This window comes from Colius striatus, chromosome 16 (assembly GCF_028858725.1).
Source record: "Colius striatus isolate bColStr4 chromosome 16, bColStr4.1.hap1, whole genome shotgun sequence".
Lineage (NCBI taxonomy): Eukaryota > Metazoa > Chordata > Aves > Coliiformes > Coliidae > Colius > Colius striatus.
Genome location: NC_084774.1, coordinates 11,416,447 through 11,437,742, shown reverse-complemented (window position 1 = coordinate 11,437,742; position 21,296 = coordinate 11,416,447). Strand labels below are relative to the sequence as shown.

At 40.9% G+C, this 21,296-nt stretch overlaps 1 protein-coding gene across 2 annotated transcripts in view; it reads left to right on the top strand.

Moving 5' to 3' along the window:
* The window catches only part of CDH4 (cadherin 4), a 443,355-nt gene that overhangs the window by 326,691 nt on the left and 95,368 nt on the right, over window positions 1-21,296 (top strand). For both annotated transcript variants that reach the window (XM_062009002.1, XM_062009001.1), the window contains exon 5: window positions 17,873-18,028. In XM_062009002.1, coding sequence (XP_061864986.1) covers window positions 17,873-18,028 — 156 coding nt within the window. The remainder of the gene's footprint in view (window positions 1-17,872; window positions 18,029-21,296) is intronic.

The following is a 21,296-nucleotide window of genomic DNA, read 5'->3' as shown; positions in this document are numbered from 1 at the left end:
CCTATGACTTCATAAGTGATAATTGTATATTCTATGTATCATTTCAATTTCGTTGCTAAAGCAGTGTCTTTGTGTGTGTGCCTCCACACAGTGCCTGCAGTATCCAGGAACCTCATGAGAACCTAACATGGAAGTAAGACTTTTCTAATCAAATCCATCTACCAGTTTCCAAGGGAAACAAACAGTTTCCCCTCGTGCTTATTTTCATACTTTCACACATCATACACACAAAACCCAATTCTGCTAATTTAAGAATTATGACAGTTCACCCCTTCTTTCCTTCACAGTACAGCAGCAATACAGTTTGAGTCACATCAGTAGCATTCCCGCTGACCAAGATTATAGCTCAGCCAGGAAACAAGTCATTCCAAATTGTCTCCTGGCGTAAACATTTTGGATCATTTTTATATTACAGCTGAAAGGGGAAAAATCTTGGGTTTCAGAATTTTTTGTGCTCTTGTCATGTGAAAAATGACAGGGCTTTTATTTTTACAGGGAGCATTACTTTTGCTGCTTTTTACTGCTTTAGCAGGAGCAACTTCTAAGAAAAAAAATAATAGTGGTTTTAGTATGCTGTTATTACACATGCATCTGCGAATTAAAGGCTCCCTAGACACCTATTGATACAGTAGACCATAACAGCTCCTTTGGAGTCGTGTCAGACTGTTATAATCAACCCTGTCAGTGATCCACAGATAACAGGACATTAAGAGTGCTTGAACCATGTCTTTCAATCCCAGCTGTGGTTATGTGGAGCAGTATGGAGGCACACGCTCTTTGACCAGGGCTCTGGTCGCACTGAGATGACCACTGAGGTGACATTTAGCTGGGAGCAATACGGGGGAAAGTGATAAACAGCATCTGCTCTGGTTGAACGTGGTGGTTTGAAATGTCAGTGTAGCAGGAGAAAGAGCTCTCAGTGATTACTACCATGCCATTTGTACTTCATAAAGGGTTTTTAAGAAGGAGGAACTGTCTGGAAAGCCTTGGGCCTGGGGCTGCTGGTGGACAGTGTTCTGGCTCCTATTCTGCCAAAGGATTTGGCAGTCAGGACTGTGGTAGCTAAATGTTTCTTGAGTGTTTCCATTCTTCTCCTTTTGGTAATAGTGGTGCTGGGGATCTTCATCTGTCCATCCAAAAAAACTATATAGGCAGATTCTGGGAGCAAAATGTCCCATTGAATGTTGACAGAAGTCACAAGACAGGATGGAATGTTTAAACCCAAAGTCTTTCTTCCTTTAATTACTGTCTCAAATCATCTCAACTGCTATGTGATTGAGAAAGCCAGTATAGGCTCCACTACCCTTTGAGCGTGGCACAAGTGGCTTTATCTGTTTACCTGTTAAACCTCTTAAATTAATTAAAACTGAGGAAGTATCATGCTGGAGTTTGCAACAATATGGTGCTGCTGGTCCTTACAAGCTATTTAAAGTGCATTCTCAGTTTAGCTTCTTTAATAGGAAAAAATCCTTATTTCTTCCACAGCCTCAACACTTAGGAAGAACCTAATACTGTGAAGGTCAGTAAAGTCATGACCCATTCAGTATTCAGGCCTGATTTTTTTTTTTCCCTTATAAAATTTAAAGGAAGAAATCCCTTTTATACTTCTTAGGCCTTAAGATTTGTGGGTTTTAATGGATGTCTGCTGTCACATAAATATATAGCTTTAAAGACAATGAAATGTTGTAGGCAGAAAGAGAGGCTAGTTCAAAGAAATTGCATGTGTCATGATTTCATATTCATCCCTCAGAGAAGATGATTAGGTCCTCTGAAGACGAAAGGACAAATGATACGTTTGTAGTGTGGAATTAAACACTAACAGTTTTCCAGGGAAAAAGCAGGAAAAAAATCTTCTCTTTCATAAAGAAAATAAATTGAAGTGGAAAGTAAAACTAAATTAGTGTCTGTATCTAGACATGCTCAAAATTGTCAAGTTTTTTTCTTAAGTTAGTAAAGGTGTTTCATAGCTGTTGGTAGAGCTAATACAGGTTTTTGTAGCTCTCTACTGTCCGTAGCTGGCTGCACTTGTTGGTGTCAGACTCTTTCCTGGTTCAATGATAGCTTTGCTGGATTTTGACCATTTAAGATGTTTGATGTTTTTCTCAGACAGAACAGTTTCAAAAAGTTTTGGCTGGAACAGTTCTTTCATGTCATGCAATTAGGGTTAGACTAAAATATATTTTCTCATTTTGATCCTTGCTTGTTTTCTGTGTCACAGGCTGTTCCAGAGCACTTTGAAGTTGATGGAAATCTGTCCATTAACTTCAATAGACTCTAGTTTGTGCCTAATCGATAGTAATTTGATTAAAATAGCTCTGAATGTTCTGGATGCCGGTGAACATTGCAGTTGTTCTTTAGGTGGCAATAGCCCTCAGCTTTTCTGTGTGCAGTCTATTCTGTTTGCTTGGGTAAGGGAAAGCATAAGGAGCCATGTGAATCTCAGAATTACCACCATTCTTGCTAAATCACGGTGGACATGTTGAGTTAAGTTAAACCCACACTGTGTTGATGTGCCTTTGAGTGGCTGGATCTTTCCCCAGCCTGCTTTCTTCAAGCAGCAGGGTTATCCTGGTGCACAGTGGTGGGGGATTGTATTTTCTTTTTTTTCCATTCTTCCTTCCTCCTCCCAGGCAACAGGCTCATAGGGTTGGTAACAGTTCCTAAGACCGTCCTTCCTTTAGCTGGTTCAAGAAGTACACATTATAATCTTTCATTTTGTAAGTTTTCTTATTGCTATGGAATATGATTACTGTTTAGACCATAATCCTTTACAAATTGCAATGTCTTTCCTTGCCTGTACTTTCATTGAAAGACCTTCTTCCCTGAAAGACTTTCTTTCCTGGTCTCTTATGGCAGAAAGGACACCTGAGGTGTTTCATGCATCCTCCCGTCCAAAGCTGAATCACCCCCATTGCATCCCAGTTGGCTGTGGCTTGATCTAGCCACAGCTTGGATATCTGTTCAGTCTTTCTGCTGCCTACTCAAGTGTGGCAGTGAAGTCTTTCTACACCAACTTCCTGAGCTCACATTTGGTTTAGTCAGGAACTCGGATCTGCTGGTCAAAGATGCTCTTGGTCTCACCTGTAATTTACTCACCATCACTCTGAAGTTCAGAGCTGAAACACTGGCATTTCTTAGAGTGCTAAGGGTATCTTTTTCTCCTTCCATGCCACGTGAGTGGATGTTCACAACCTCCCATGACTGCTAACCCTATACTGGTGCACCAATTTCTTGTCTAACTCCTGTGTCTTTTAAATTCCTTATAGAACTGAAAGAGAGGAAAAACCGGTAATGAATCTCTGCACTGAAACTGCAGTTCACAGTCTGACACAGATGCAGAGAGTATTCCAAATCAAAGAGAATTGATGAGCTTTGCACAGACAGGTGCCCCAGCTCAATCACAACCTAAATAATCCTGGAATTCAGATCAGTCTGTCACTGCAGTTGCTGCCATATGTAGCCACTACACAGCTCTGCCTCCCATGCTGAGGCAGGGACTTGAGTGTATGAAAGCACCAACCTGCAAAGCAGTAGGAGCCCTGGCATGGAGAGATATTCTGGTGGCAGGAGCACCATCCTTCTGCGGGAGAGGCAGATTTTGGAGTCCTGGAGACTCAGGATCAAAGAGCTGTGGAAATGACAAGTGTGGCATGTCATGGTGCACCCCCTGCTAGGTGATTCAGGGCACAGTGTGGACAACCACACATGCCACCTCTTAATTAGAGGAAAAATGCTATCCCTCAGTAGTGGCCTTGAACCAAAAGGGATGAGCTAAGGGGGGTGTCATCCTTTGAATAAAGAGATAGGCAAGGCAACAAATGCCTGGGAACAGGGCCATGGAAGGCATGAATAAGATGTTCTTCCAAAGCAACTCTTTCTTTGTTAATCTTATTTTAAAATATATAAAAATAAGCTGCAACTATTCTGCTCTACACAGCATTTAAAAGTTCACATGGTTTTCAAGCACACCCCGCTAAGCACAAACTATGATTCATTTGGAATTTGCTAATTAATACTGGCATGGCCTTGTCCCCTGCTGTTGCTCAACTTCTTGCTTGAGAGAACTTTTTCTTTTTGAAGGGAAAAAAAAAAGATATTTTCTCTTGGAACAGTAAGTTGCCTCTTCAGATGTGAAGTCCACCAAGACAGAATGGGAAGGGGCTGAAATGAGGGGGATTTTCCCTTTGCGTTCACTGAATTCCGTTATCATTGGTACCACAACTCGACTTTTTAGTAAGGTGATGACCAGAAATAGCATTGCAAGAAGTGCTAGCTCTTCTCTCATCCCCATCTTTAAGTATGAAAAGCTGGGGAAGAGTAAATGGGCATTTAAACTCGGGATATTGCAGCAGGCGAGATGATTTTGCCTTTTTTCTCTCTATAAACTAATGGAAGTGGAATCTTTCAAAAAGTAAACCATCTCCTCCTAATAAAGCTCTGCATATAGATATTTAGCAGCTAAGCACTAAATCCATGGAATAGGGGGAAAGTGCAGAAGTAGTGGATTAATATATAAAAGGATGCTTTTTCCCCTTCAAAGCCTCCTTAAGTGCTGACTGATGGAATAAACCCTGAAAACTTTCTCTTTGCTAATTGTCATGTTCTTTGGCTTGCATCCCATTTGCTGTCTGTCATCCTCTGCAGTTTAAGAAGTTTCACATAAGAGCTTTCTTCTTCTGTTTACAGGCATACCATGTAGCTTATTCAAAACCAGGGATAGTTCAGAGGGTCAGGAAATCTTCCTCCTGCTTCTTATTAAAAGGAAAGGGGGGAAAAAAAAGAGCCCAGAAGATTTAAAGTTTGAAGAAACATCATCTCCCCACATAAATCCAGCTGCTTAAAGGCACAGGAGCCAACTTTGAGCTCTCCTAGAAAAAAACATGAAGCGACATCCCACTCTAATCACCACAAAAATAGTGGGTTAGCTTGTCAGCCAGTGGAAATGGGTGTAAAGCCACTGAACTAAAAGAAGCTGTGCTGATTTACACTAGCTGGGACAGCAAGGCAAGGCTTATAAAGCAGCCACCCGATTTTGGTATGTGACAGACTGTTGTCTTTTAATTTCCTCTATTTAAAAGGAAAAGATAACTGTATGAAATAATCATAATCTGTTCCTTTTTAGCATCACTTTTTGAGATATGTGTTGGATTGGTAGAGGAAGATGACCTGTAATTCCATCCCAATTAAATGCTGAAAGTCAGCAGTTCACAATTCTTTCGCTGGTGGATTATTTTCAACCCGCTGGGTTCCCACAGGACCCATTCCCTGCGTCATTATCAACTTCTTTAAATTGAAAGTATTATGAAGGCAATTTCCTACCACCAGTGACTTTCACATCACTTTCTCAGGGCCTTGCAGCCTGAGAACAACCACTACAACTACACCTATTGGTGACAGAGCATCAGATGGAATGACCAGAATTACAAAAAGAGAAACCCAACGAAATGCTCCAAAAAATGTTCTGTAAGAAATAGTTTTTCTTTACTCACTGATGGGGATTTTAAAGGTTATTGGGAACCACTGTGTTTCAGGTCCATTCCTGCTGCCACTAGTCTCCAACAAGGCTTTTAGAAGACCTGTGTACTGGATAGGATGTATCTGAAAGACCTAAAGGGCATATTTCTGACTTACAGTTGAACTATGAAATCTAACATGACAGTGGATATAGTGAACAGACAAAAGAGCAGAAGAAAACACAGAAGTGTTGTAAGAGCTCATTTGTGCTTCAAAAGAAGAAACAAGGACAGGGTTTCCCAGCCTGGTTCCTGGAGGGCTCCTCATGGGAGTGCGGGCCAGGCTGAATGCTGCACAGTGAAGTCTTTATGCAAAGCAATGCCTTTGCTTTTGATTTGTGTGAAGTGAAAATCTTTTGCAGGACTCATATAGAAGCTACAAATGACCTGTGGCTGCACTACGAGAAGCCAAGGCCAGACTCTCTGCATACTCGTATCATAGTAAGATGTGCAGCAAGCTCTGGTAATAGTTTGACTTATGTACTTTGGCAGGAACACAACTGCACTGATGATCTGGCCCTGATTTGCCAGTGTTGAATACCTTGAAATGTGTCTTTAATGCTGTCAAAGGCACAGAGGAAATAACATTTCCTTCTAATCTGTTCTACTTACCATAGCAGCATGTGTTAGTTGTAGCTGTACTTGACTGAGAGTAAAAGTAGCAATAGTGTGATTTGGAATTGATAGTAGCCCTTTAAATGAAGCCCAGTGTACAGATTTCTGCATTTCCTACCTTAGTTGGTTGTTCCCAGGGATTGCTGCTGGTCTTTACTGTCCATGTTGCCAGAGATATCTTTATTGCACAGCTTGGAAAACAAGCAGAAGGTCGGACAGGTTCTCTACGCTTGCAGTCTTTCTCTATTTTACTCCTCTGTCTGCGATTGATAGATGCAGCAGTGTGGAACAAAGCTTGCTCCCGTAATTAACTGCTGCCTGTTAGATTTGCAGGTAACATGCAGCTCTGGGGCTGTAGGGGGGCTTTGGTGGCAAACCAGCAGTGCACATAACAGAAATAAGATAGATGACATGCAAATGTGTGCCATTCCTCGTGTGGGTCGCTTCATTGAGAGTATTGATAAGCATATTGAGGATCTCCAGTTAGGAATGGAGTCGGTCTCTGCCAGTTGCAGTTACAGTATTTTGCTAAGCTATTCTTTCAGACACTACAAATAGCAGATTTCATTGCACTGCTTTATTGATCGAAGGAAAGATTCAATTTGACAGCAGTTTCAGAAAAGCCTTCAAGTTGTCCAAGATGTGGTAGAATTATTAACTACCCTAAGCTGACATATGGTAATTTAGCATTTAATGTTTGCCCTGACACGCTGAGGAGTCATCATGCCAAGTTACCAGCTGATGCCTAGAAGTTTATGAGTACATAAATAATAGTTGAAATAGTTTTGTGGAGCCATGTTTAGATTTAAACATCCAGCCTTTTATTCGTTGTGTGGCGTAGTTAAACTTTCTTTGGCAGGGCGGCAGGGGCTGGAACCCCGCTGCACTACCCACCACACTTGGAATAAATTAATAGGGTTTTGCAGCTGTATTTGTACAACTTCATCTTGAAATAATTTTAATTTCTGTGCCTAGGCTTATAATTTTTTCAAGCACGTTACACAGTTGGCTGTACATAATTATGTCTTACAGCCATAAGCACTGACAATCTGCTTACCTAAACTATTCTGCTCTAAACTTGTCATTTAACTGATGGTGAAGGAATTACATGTAATTCACCCAATTGGAAATTAAATTATCAATTAATAATACTGGAAAAAAAATATTAAACAAGAAATTCAATGTGTCTGTCAGAGTATCTGCAATTAAAAAGGCAGTCAAGCATTAGCATCCCAGATCAGACGGGACTCTGCCATCCTTGTTAGCCACACCACAGATCTGCACAGAAAATCTGAGCGAGTGGTTTGCACCTCACATCTGTTTGTGGAAGTGCTGGGAAAGGCAAATGGCATAATCAAATTAATGGGTCCCTTGTGTAAATTATTAGTCATAGGAACAATTCTCATTGAGAGTCTCTTGAGATACTAGAAAGTATCTGGTCTTTGGAGCATTAATTGAGCTCTGAACTACTTTCAAGTGGTTTTCACCTGCAGCACAGGTGAGCACAGCCCTGTAACTGCTGTTGTGGCATTTGGGTGTGCTTGCAGGTCTACATCAGCAGACAGCCACTTCTTCAGGCATCTGTGTTTTGTGCCTTCTGCAAAAAGAACTACCTGTGGGAATGGGGTGGTTGTTATTGGGAGTTTTGGAGGGGGGAAGGCTTGTAGTTGTGTCCATACTTGTGACTTTTGAGGACTGTTACTGGTTTTGAGGGGTTAAAGTCAAAATGTGCCATAAATGGAAGTGAGATGTAAAAAGGCTCTAAAACATGTCACAAATGACTAGGTTTTTTAATTTTCTTTTCTAAATACATGGTGCCATGTCCTCAAGCAGCCTGTCTGCCTCTTGTGTTAAAAGCATATGGACAGGCAGCACAACCATAAGTCACATGAATAAGTCTAATGTGAATTGAAGTCAAAGCAAACGAGAGTCTCAGATCTAACCCCCAAAAAAGTACAGTTAATGAAAGACAAAAACTTGCCAAAAATGCAGCACTTTAAATTTGTTCCAAATAAGAAGAGTTTAGCTGGGTTTGAAATTTCCTAGAAGAAAATCTCCCTTCCTTAATGCATGGGACAGAGTTGCAGAAATTATGGGTGTTTATGTTTGAGGACACCCATACCAGAGGGAAAGGTACCTTTGAAAAGTGGGGCTGGAGTGGAGGAGCTGCAGCTGCTGGAGGGATCCTTTGCAAAGCCATTGAGGCTGCAGGAAAGTGAAATAGGACAGCTAGGGTGGAGGAGATTCTGAATGGGAGAGGGGTGTGAGAGACTCGGTGGTGGGGAATGCAGCTGTCATGTACATGGCCATCAGAGAAAAGTTAAAGAGGATCCAGTATTTTGTCTGCATAACATATGAGAAAACTTTTGTCCCAAGACTCATTCTCATTCTGCCTTTGTCCAGTGGACAAAAAAATCATAGAATCGTAGGATATCTGAGGTTGGAAGAGACCCACAGGGATTGAGTCTAGACCTGCACAATACCTGCTAGCATTGCTTCTGTAGTACATATGGAGAACTTCATTTTCTGCCTCTTCAGAGTTGATGTTTCCCTTTACTGACCATTGAAATAACTTTTATATGCACTGTGCCATTTAATCTACCCTACAGAACAAACAAATGGGTTTGCTTTTCCTATAATTAAACTTATTAGAGAGACTTTGAAAACGACAGAGCTTTAAATCCTGCTCTGCAAGCATCCCGAAGTAGTGTCTCAAACATAAACCTCAGCAGATTTTGTCCTCCAAATTATACACACTAGAGGGTTTTATTGTTGTTTCCTGTTGTTAGCTATTTGCAGCCAGGTCCAAAAGCTTCATTTTATGCTGAGACTAGTATTTGCAATCATGCCACAGTGCTGCTTCTCCATGATCTGTAGTATCTGTAGGTGTTGTGCAAAATGTGAATTCAATGCATGGCTATGTGTGATTGGGAAAGCCTGAGCTCATTGCAAAAATGAAGGTCGTACTAACATCAATTATATCCCTTGAGTCTGGGAAAAAAACAACTCCCTTCATGAGGACACAAGTGTGTTTGTTCCCCACTGAATACTTTTTCCCTGTGTTTGAGTTTGCTGCCCTACCCAGAGGTTTGCTGCTTGTGTTAAATCACTATGTGACATTGTACAAAGATCGTTCTTCACTTGTTCTGATGTGCAGCTTAAACACCGTAGACTAGATTTTCAGCTGAAATAAGTTAGCATGCCTCTGTTTGAAGCCAGTGAGCCTGCACTGATTTATGCTAGCCAAGGCTTCCATCATTAGTTACAGTGATCAGGTTACTTCCTGTATAGGTCAGTATTTGTTCTTCTTGTTCTGCACTGAGCACTTATGTTTCCTGCTCAAGTTTACCCAGAAAGATGCTGGATTCTCTTTGTCAGGCAAGCTTTGTGGCAGACATGACGTAAGGCTTCAGGACAGACACATTTCAAAAAGAAATGAGGATGAAGTTCTTCTACCAGGATTTCTTTTTCGTAACTTAGTCTTCATTTAGATGTAGCCATAGCAGGCAGCAGTAGGGTCAGCTGCAAGAAGGGTCTGCAGGACAGTACCCTGTGTAAGGATAACAATGTGTAGCCTTTCATAAATAGATTATAAAGGATCATCTTCCTGGTCACGATTCCTCCAGCACAAGAATAAGAACATTGTGTTTTGAACTCTCAGAGGTATTTTCTGTGACCTTTTGTCATGGAGCATCATCTATAGCAGAGGAGGGCTTGTGCATCTGCTTCAAATCCCAGTTAGTTACTATCTGCCACTTGCATCTTGCACAGTGTGAACCAGCCTGAGTTCTTCAGGGCCAAAATTCACCCGATAGCAGCACATGCAACTCCACTGGGATGCTTTCAGTCACTACACTGAAGAATCTGCTCTCTTGTAAGAGAGATAAGAGAAAGAGTAGTAAAAACAAGTTTAGTTGCTTCTGCTATCAATGGTCTGGCAGTGATAAGATGTTGGTCATGTGGTGGTATTCTGCTGATCCATAATAATCTCCTCTTCCCATCAGAGTCTCTCTCATTCACCTTGCTACAGTCCAAAGCATTTCCACAGCGGAGTGCTTAAAAATTGAACCAGCTGCAAAAGGCCTGAAGACAGACATGTGTTGCTTTAGAAATTACTCTCCCATATCAATTACCATTAGGTGTGGAAGATTCATTAGCATTGGCCAGTTCCTGATACAGGCACATTAGCTTCTTGACCTTCGTAATAGCAAGTAATGAAAATTGTTTAATCATGAAGACCATGCAATAAATGGCAATTTTCTGAGTTTTCATGGGTAAAGTCAGAGACTTGGCAGGGTTGGCATCATCTTAGCTGCTCTAAGTCCCAAATCACCACTCAGAAACTGGAGAGTTAAACAGACCGTAGACTGGCCCCATGAATCCTGCAGACCTGAGTCTTGTGGTGTCCAGACAACTTATGGTAAAACATAAATTCTTTGTTGTTCCAGCAGGTAGGAAAGCAAAATTAAAATGCAGCAGATCATGAGATGGTTTGTACTGCTGTGTATCAGCTATCCTGTGCCTGTAGCATCTCATCTGATAATGTATGAAAGTTGTTTTTCTAAGCATAAGGATTGTTATTTTGCTTTTATCCCAAGCTGAATAATGGTAGTTTTGAATTGACTGTGAGTCTGAAAAGTTCATTTTCATCCCATACTCATGCAGGGGTCACACACTGTTCTTGGCCAGAATCACAGGCAGAAACTCTCCTTTTCCATGGTCTTATTGAGCCTGATGTATATTCTCCTGTTCTCCATCTGCTCAATCTTACATTTTGGTCCAGGCAGAGGAGAAAAACCCTGGTAAACAATTAAAAAAAAACCTGGAAGGGAGAGAGGGAATGAAGATTATCAAAGCTATCGGTGGGCACAGGGGAAGCTCCAGAGAAATGTATCCACGTGGACATAATTGGCCTGAAGGGAGCTGCTGCGTTGGAAAACAGTCCTTGGACAGAGGGAGCCACGTGGAAGCCAAAGGACCTGTGAAATGCTGGAAGCTTTCAGCAAGTGAACATTTGGTGAAGAGCCTCAGCCAAGCGCTCACAGGGTCAGTGCAAAGGAAGCAAACTCCCCCTGGTAAGAAGCAGGAAAGCTGGATGAGGAACAGGTTCCTCTGCAGGTGGCAGAGCACAAGCCAGGCATGTGTGAGAGGCTTTTCTCTTTGGAGTTCAAACATTTTATACTTTAGTTTCTTTCTCTGCATGATCAGTTTCATCAGTAACTTAAGTGACAGCTTTAATCTCTCTGACATACTAGTTTTACCATTAAAATAAAAACATTACAAATCACTTTGCACATATTTCAACCAGAGCAGGAGAGGATTTTTAACCTGACATGAGAAACATTCAGCCATTGGGACAAAGGGAATGTTTCTACAGTTTGGCTTTGGATTTATAATTTAAAAAGAAACTTAAACTCTTGCATAGTAGTAATGAAAGTAGCTAAATGCTGTGACTGCAGGAAGAATGGATTCATCGCTGTAAATCTCAACCATGTGCAAATCAGGCATCTAGTTTAAGCTTGCTCTCTTTTGCTTGCTCTCTCTACAGTATGTGGAAAGAGAAAGCCACTTCTTCCAGGAAATTTGATGTGTACTTAGGCATTCAAAACAGGAAGATGCATTTCAGTCTGGAAAGGCTTGCTTGCCTTCTCTTCACATGGCTATTTTAGACCACATCAAAACTTTTTAGAAAGTTATGTATTAAATGAAACCAGTCCCAGTTGAGAGAAGAAAGAAATCCATGACTGCAAATGTGCCTTTCCATCCTTTCTTTCTTTACCAATAGAGATCATTTCCTACTTAACCTTGTTTGCAAATGTCACCACCGTAGGAAATTTAGCACAATTGATAGTCATTTTGTCCAGTAGTGGATAAAGACTTGCAGACTGCTCTTAAGCCCAGTGTTGCAGTTAGTGGAAAAACTCCTTCTATTCAAACATGATAGCTGCCCTTGCCATGTCAAAGCATCTCTTCACAAGACACAGAATAGATGGTTTTCTCTGACAGCAGCTGAAGTGGTTTACAGAATCTTTCTTTTTTCCTTTATTTCTGGGAAGTAGCTTGGGATCATTGGCAAATGTGATAAAAGGGGCCAGAAGTTAATAAATATCGCCTTAACCTGGTTGTGTCTCCAAATCTGTCTTAATTTTTCTCTGTCCGTTTGACTTTTTGCATCTATTTCTTGAAGCCATATGTGATTCCTCAAGCGGCACGCAGCGATTTGTTTGGAAATACGGGGCTAGAGATGTGTCTTTTTACTGGCTTCTAAAACAACTGTGAAATAAGAGTTAAGAACTTTTATACAAATGAGTCTTAAACATATTGCAGATTCAGTTAAAAATAAATAAGTCCTTAGCAGGGATTTCAATGAGCAGTAAGAGCAGCTGAATTAAAATATTTCCACTAAAATTAATGAGCCAATCCTGGAATGCTTAGACTGACTCTTAAGTGTGCTCCTTTTAAGACTTTGAATATGTTTGCCTGTCTGAATTTCTATGGAGCATTTTGAATGCATGACAGATTATAGTCTTCAATTATTTTAATTTGCTTTTCTTAATGGGAAAAATAGCTAAGAGCTTAATAATAAAAGACACTTACTGCTTATCATTTACATTATTTTATGTGTTCATTAATAATTATAATGGGTTTTATAAAAGAAAAAAATCAAGTCTATGTCTCCCCAGGTCACGTTAGTGCAAATGTTGCATAGTACTCCAGGGGAGATTTGGGAAACTTAAGTATTTTTTGAAGGGCATTTTTAACTCCATATGTTATAGAGCAAGTTGGAGAAATTCAAATGACATTTGTTTTTTAGCTTGCTCAGTGAGTAGAAAATGCAACAGAGTATAAATGGCCTGCTTAGCTTTCTCTAGATACATTCCCTGACACATTTCCTGCCACACAGTGATGGGCAGAACCCAAACCAAGTATGGCTCAATGAAATTCTCTAAAGATAGTTTGTTAGGTACAGGAATACTGTTGTTACAGTCACGTCTTCTGTAAGGTCAGTTGTCCTTGATCATTTGGCCTTTCTTTCACTCATGGTATCCTAGGATTCCAGACATTTCCTTTACTGATATCTAAACAATCTCTTCTTTTTTCTGGTAATGTTGTGCTCCAAAAACTGTATCGTTTATGGACTCACTTGTGTCCTCCAATCTGCTGACCATACACCTTTCCGTAGTCTTCATAGCCTCTGCTTCTGGCACTGGAGAGTTACAGGGATCTGTGGTGGTTCTTATCATCTGCTAGAATGAGAGGGCTTGTAAATTCCAAAGCCTGCAGAAAGAAATGGAAGTGCTAAGAGCGCAAAAAGGATATGGAGCGTCAGGAGCAAACTGATAAAATCTAATACCTCAGATTGATACATCAATTGAAATGTTTCTTACTAGTAAAATTTCTAGGAAGAGTTTAGCGACCCAGTAAATCCTGATAGACATGCAAGAACCCAAAGATTTTCTCTGTAAAAGTGTGTTGCAGTCCTGTGTTATGAGCACAGGCTGCTTTTCAAGCCCATCTGAATGTGGCATTGCTACAAAGGAGAAAGCCAGCTCTGAAGGGCTTAGCCTTGTATTATCTCAAGAGTTGCAATGTTCATTTTCACACATTTTAGTTATGATAGCAAAACCTACAGTGGAAAATACCCATCTGTGAAATCCCACTGATTTCTCCTGTTCTTGGGATAACTCTACAGAAATGAGAGCTGAGTCAGACTCTTGGCATTCTCATTCGGAGTTGTAAACTTTGTCTGCAGCCTTGTACTCCATTTTGGATTGTACATCAACACTTCAAGCTCAGATCCCTCTATAGCCCCCCGCTTCACTGATGAGCTGCAAGGTCACTGTGTCTGTGCTAGCCACAGCCAAGTGGAGTTCCGACAATGAAAGTTCAGTGCCCAGCTCTGCTGCTCTCTCTATGACTTTGGTGACCAGTCCCACAGTTCCCAGATGGTCATTTTTTCTCAGTAAGGATAGATGAGGATGCTCAGCAGCCCAGGATTCCTGTGTGGAAAATTTCACTTGCATTTATGAGATAGGATACGATCAGGGGGTTGCATCTTCTGCCTTAAATTGCCTTTCAATCTGGGGCATTTTCACTCACTAGTGTAACAATCCACTCTAAAATCCATCCTAGGGGGATTTCTTAAAGAAAAGCTGCTTTACAAGCAAATTCCTCTGATGACAGTAATCAGCCATCATCATTCATCCTGCTCACACCATCATATGCAGTGTTGTACCATGCCTGATGCTGGAGAAGCTCAAAGCTCCAAAGGTTCTCAAGAGTAAAAAATGTATAAATGCAGCTAAAGAAATCTGTCCTTCTGTCATCTGTTCTGTAACCCAGAATCCAGCATACTTCTTGACTCCATTAAATCAAAGATAATGAAAAAAAAATATCGTGAGTGTGTTCTCCAGTCAGAAGATTATCATAGAGATATGTTACTGTCTTTTCACTTCCCAGGCAGAAATGAAGGAAAAAGCAACTCTCCTGAGGCAGTAAATTCCCCCCAGTCAGTAATTTTTTCTCCTGATCTAGTGAGCTCCTTGGGAATAGAGGGTTTTTTATTCTTATTATTATTATTATTATGGTAAACTGCTCCAGGAACCGTTTCAACAAAAGAAGTAAACCTCACATTGTATTCAGATAATGTTCTTAACTTCTCAACAAGATTTACTAAATTGCACCCTGGGAATTATGCAAATTAAACCTTTGGTCAAAATGTTACAGGATTACTGAAAAAAAACCTTTTTTTTAAAGAAAAAAAAATCTCATTAAGAGTGCTAAAATTGCATGTTCCAATATAAAAAGCAAGTGCCTTTGTGTGATGGATATCTCCTTGGTAGTAATACATACTCTGCTTCATTGTCAATGGTCTTTGCAACTTTCTGTGACAAGTGCTACTTCTTGTGTGATTTTTTTTCTAAACACTTCACATCCTTGTCTTCTCAGTGGAAATGGAATAAAGTACAGGTAACAGGCAGACTATTGTAATATGGTGGCAATTAACAATAAATAATGAGTCATTGCTGGATATTTGCAACATATTTCCTCCTATCTTTGTTTTGCTCAATGCAGTGTAATTAGCTCATGGATTTTTCTTAGTATAATTGGGTAAGTCACGTGGGTCTTATGATATATTTCATCTCCTAGATCTGCAATGATTTACATACAGACAACTTAGACCCTATTAATGCTGATAAAAGTGCTGCAAGGACAACCTATAGCATACACTTTATTAAACTGTACATAGCTCTTTTTTTGCAAGTTTCTGTTTATCTGTGTTCCCTGAAAATAAAATATAGTGCCTTTAGCACCAAATATTTAAATCCAGCTTCTTTTACCCTGTTTCTGTCTCTCTCTATGCATTTCTAATGCTTCTATCACAATGAGATCTGAGTAGTATATGCAACAGGAAATAGAGCAGAAAAATATCCACCAAGAACTACCAGACTCTCACTTTCTGTGATTCTGGTTAAAATTGCTTCCATTTTAGTTCCTTAGAGAGAGACTGATTTTTTGTTTGGTGCTTGTGCTCAAGTTATAGCCATAGTTGAGCCGGGCTGGAGAGATCTCTCAGCTCCCGTGTTTCAGTGAGCAAAAAGGCAGGAAAGCACAGATACATTGGCTTTGGGGTCTTTTTCTTCCACTTTTGTTGGGGAAAAACTTTGTTAAGGATAAACTTTGTTAGGAATGGAGGACTGCTTTTATCTTGACATATTACAGATCCTTTGGAGCTGTGCAGACATGCAATGCCAGAGACAGACACATCTGTGCATCCCACGTTGCCCTTTTTAGTTTTGAAGACAGGAACCCCACACTGGCTCAAAGCTGGCAGTCCAGCAGTGGCTTCCTACATTTTTACTTACCTTAAGCCTAGCTACAAACGTGTACCTAGTCAGTTAGAGCTTGAACTCCCTGACTTGAGTGATACATTTGCACATTCACATCAGATTCTGTTTTTAGCCCTTGCTGTCTGGCAGGGTGAAAGCTGACTTTCTGAATATGGGCACTATGGACTTCAGTTACTGAACTCATGAGTCGGTTGCTATCATTAAAACCCAACAGTTGTGCAAGCAAAGCTTGATTTTAATATATTCTTTTTCACTCATAGATCTCCTAATGAAAATTGGATTCATGCCTGTCTACTTGGGTCTCTATTACAAATACCCACTGGGCCCACAAAAACCTGTCTAAACCCTTGTGTGTAGCATGAGAGCACTTTCACAGTGTCCCCAGTAGCTCTTTTAAGTGATAATACCAGTGTAAGTCCAATCAGTTTTCCCCAGTCCTAATAGCCTAAGCAAGCAGTGAATCCTGTAGAGAAAAGACAGATGAAACTGTCTCTATTCCCTGACCTTCAGCTCCAGAAGTGTAGGTGCAGCACGAATCAATCCTGGCAGTGTCTAGTAATAACAGACATTATTAGCTGTTAACAGCAACAGGCTATTTGGTGGAGGCAGTACAGAGAAAACAGTGTACAAACTTGGTAATGATCTGGACAAAGGCATCAAAGGAGATTCTCAGCCAGGGGGTCTGATATTATTCTACATTGACATGTCCAGCATCTTGGCAGCCTCCCATGTCTGGAGAGGAGGAAATAGCAGATAGGTCCCATGCAGAAGGAGTGCAAGTGCAGCCCACTGCCCCACCCAATTCCTTTGCTTGAGAAGCAAAGCCTTCCGCTTGGGAAACCAACCTCACTCCCCAAATTGAGGCTGCTGACAGGGACTCAGAGGCCTCCTACATCCCACTGAGCCCACTCAGGCTTCTCCAGGCATGCAGAAGCTGCAGCAGAGATGCTAACCTGTGCTCACCTACGAGATTACTATTATCTTCCCACTGCTTTCTTGTATTCATAGACCTGTTAGGGAAAAATTTATGCACGTCGCTTTTACACTGCCAAGGCAGTTTGTGATGGTGCAGGGGGTGGTAATTTATTTGTACCTTGCACTTTCTTTTAGGAATAGTCATGCCATTGCAAGAATTTCTTTCAACATTTGATCAGAAAATTAAATTTGGGTTTAAAGAGATAGTCAGGGTTGCTAGGACAACGTATTAACCTCCCTTCTTTATTTTCTCAGCTCTGTATCCAAGATTTGTGTAATTTGTCAGGCTGTATTCAGTGTGTGGCGGTGTTCTCAAGGTATGGGAGGGAAGGTGTTTCAAAAGCAGTGTGCCAAACATGCTTTTCCGCAACAGAAAGTCAAATGAGATGGTAACATCCCACCGAGCATTCTCAGCCTTGCCTGGGTGAGCCAGCATGGTTGGACAAAGAGGGAGCAAACAGCCCTGTTCTTTGGATTTCATGGGAGTGTTTTTGTGCACAGTCACAGAGACTGAGAACATGATATGGGAGCTCGCAGACAGCATTTTCTGAAGTGATTAATGGCTGGGAGACACTGGGTATAGCTGAACAGTTTGGACACTTTAAGGAGCCTAGGGTTTCAATAACACGTAAACAGCATTTTTTGTGCATTACATTCTTCCACATCTAAGGCAAAAAGTCGGAATTTCAATGATTCCTAGAGAATTGTCATGAATAAAAGAGGAGAAAAATAGCTGAAAATATGTGGAATACACTTTTCCTGGCTTTTCCCCAGTTCTTTGGCATACAGCTCCCTTGTCAAAACTGACAGCAGTATTACATTTATGCAGCTTTCAAGCTCATATCTTTAAAGTTGTTTAAACAACCATATGGCTTTTGTCCAAAACTTATTGATTGCTGTCTTTTTTGTTTCATCCAGATTCGTTCGGATAAGGACAAAGAGATCCATATCAGATACAGCATCACTGGAGTGGGAGCCGACCAGCCACCCATGGAAGTCTTCAGCATTGACCCTGTGTCTGGCAGGATGTATGTGACTCGCCCAATGGACAGAGAAGAAAGAGCTTCCTACCATGTGAGCATAAAACATCTTGACTTTTTTCTAGGTTCTCAAGTTCAAAGCAAAACTATACCAGAATTGCTGGGTTTAAGAAGGAACATGCAGCTTTGAGGAGACTGGGGGTTTTGTTCAAAATCAGAGCCAGGTCCACAGTTTGGACTGGCTCCCTGTGTCAGCAGACACCCGAGGAGCTGACTGCACAGAGGTGCTCAGGCTAAACTGACAATGTGAGTCTCAGTCTCGCTCTGCCAAAGCACTAGGTTGTGTAAAAGGAGAGGCTGGCTTTGTTTCTGCTTTCCTTTAACGTATCCTGCCCTTGTTAAATCAGCTAAACCAGCTAAGCACTGTTAAACTGATGTCCTTTTTGGACACAGAGTCATTTGTTTAAAATGAGACAACTTCACAGTGTTTGTTGTGAAATCCATGCAAATTTATGTGTGGACTGAACCCCCCAAAACCATGAGAAGCCAAGCACAGCATTAGCATGTCTTGGGAAATTGCTAATTTAAGAATCACTACTGCAGCTAAACGTGCAATAATTGGTACAGTCATTTTTCATTTCAAGTCACTGGGAGATGTTCAGGCAGTATGATGGGGGTGTGTCAGATAGATTTTTAAATATGCAGATAGGCTAATATTAAATATGAGGAAATTAATTAAGATTAATTACACTCAAAAGTGGTGCCTCATGCTATCCTAGTTCATAAAATACTCTACCTGCAGAATGCTTAGGGTGTAATTGGCCGTTATGTTTTGATATAGATCCCAGCCCTGATCCTGCACAGTGTAATTGCACAGCGGATGCAGTCCCACAAATTGCTGAAAAAATGCGTGGCACCTCGCATGATAGCCCTGCAAAATTTCAAATACTCTCTGCACCTCCGCTTTAGCTCTCTCCTGGAGTGCTTTGTGAGAGGTTGTTTCATGGATTGCTTTGTATCAGCATTAGCCACATCCATCGGCGTCGTAATAGCCATTCCCAGGGATGCTGTAATGTCAGTGAAACAGTACGGGTCACTTCCACTGACACCATCTTCCTAACTGCGCCATCCGAGATGCACATTCTGTCAGCTTTATCAGGTATCCAGTTAACCATGTTGACACAGCTTCTGGACTGGGGTGGAAGGATAAAGAAAATAGATTACCTCTTTAGTTGGGTGGAAAAAGATATTTCCCCTGGGTAAAAGAAGATCTGAAGGAAAATTATTTTATCCTCTGTGAACAAGAACAATTATTTTGTTTGTTGTTCCTAGGAAAATATGAAGAGAGAGGTTGTTTTGGGAAAGGAATGTTTGAGATACAGTGCGTGTCCTCTCAGCCTTGTTGATATTGTTTCAGCAGTGCCAGGTTATTATAACTGTGTAGTCAATAATACGATACACAAGTTAACACTTGTGATGGAGCCACTCTGATGTTTACTATGAGGCACTCTCAGTCAAAAACAGAAGATGAAAAGGATTTTGTCCTTCATAATCACAAATCATTTGCCCCCTGTGACAAACTTAACCTACAGTGAATTCAGCAAACCGAGTTCTCGCCTTGGCAGAGGTGACTGGATCAGTCTGCCTCCTAGGATTTCCAGCTTTTTTTATTCCTTACAAAAACCTTGAACCAGTGACATCCATATGTAAATAAGCAAATTCACGCTCTGAAGATTACAAGAAGACATAGTTTATAGAGTGAATAACTGATAAGTATGTTATGAGACCTTACAGACAAGAATAGCAAGTGATAGAATATCTTTGTTAGCAGAACAGTAGGTGATGGAGAATATTTTAAGTCATGGCTGTAAACAACCTTTAGATCCTTCAGCTTCAGAGTGGTGGATTGATGATTTATTGAACTATCAATTGTGCATTTAATAATCCTTTACAAAGCATTTACAAATACACTGTGCACAAAGCAATAACTGATGCAGAAACTTACAGTAGCAATGAACAATCCTAGAATCTGGAAAAAATTAGACCAGCTTCCAGAAAGAAGATACAGTCCAAAGTCTTGGCTGTTGTTACTTTTGGAGAAGTCAATGAATGTACTGACTTTGCATAGCCGAGTCTCTGATTAAAAGGAAAATCAGACGCATAGCCAGCCTTATTCTGAGTACTGGAAGAGCAGTGACTGAGAAGTGGCTTGAGTCTTAACCGTAGAGCATCTTTAAGCTGGTTTGATGTCTGCTGTAGTGTTTTCTTTAGCCTGGATTAGTAGCTCAACTCTTCATCTGGGGTAAAGGATGTTGGTGGAGCTGCAAGGCACCATCCCTGGTCCCTCTTACCCAGTTGGACTTGGGCTTCTGATGTGATACAGGCTGAAGATGAGTATATTCATACAGCAACAGGCTTTCTGCAGTTCTAAACAGAATGAAGTCTTTTCAGCATCTCTGTCACTGTCAAGTGTTCTCTTTGCTGTTTCCATTCCCAGGTAATCTAAAAACTAATTATAAAAATATATATATATATTTGCCAGTGTTTGTGAGGCTACATATGAAGGGTTCTGTTTCATTAACTCCCACATTTTCAACACGTATTTTCTTATGCATAATTATCTGTATTGCTTCAGGACTACCATTTTTAAAATACTAGTGTTTTAACTCCCCCTGCATTTAGCAAGCCATTTGTCTGATGAAACTTCACTTTCTCCCTAAGGTGAAACAGATTTTTTTTCTAATTAGATCAGGAGTTCTGTAGCAGAACTTCCCCTGTTTTCAAGATCATTCTTGAACTTTTAGGGAGGATCATTCCAGGCTTGATATATGCAGAGATGTGTATGCCTCTGGGACTCACAATGTCTGCCCAGGTGCACTGTATGTGAGCATTCCTGTGTTAACCTCCCAGCACAACTGGCAGTGGTAGCGATTGCAAGTTCAGCTGTGTTTTGGCCTCATCTGTCTTCTCGTCTGTGCTACAAACCAGAGTACCAACTCTCCAGGGACCTCACAGACATCCCAGACACAGAGTCAGCTGCAAATATGAGCAGAGAAAAATGAGAAGGGCTCTGCAGTCACTTAACCAACACCAGGCTCTGGTGCAGAGCTGCACATATTGCACTGAGTGATGCTGTGGCAGCCACTCCAGCATCTTCAGTGCCCATATCTGGAGAAGCAGCCTTGGGACACACTCCCAGCACAAGCACAAGCTTATTTCCTCCCCCATCTTGCTGCTGTCTTACTGCAGCAGCCTTGTGTTGTTGCATCTCCCCTTGTAGTCAGTCTTAATGTTTATTGCATGCCAAATAAGTTTCAGCAGGTAATAGTATTTAATATGCATGACTTCTCTTGGCCTTATTT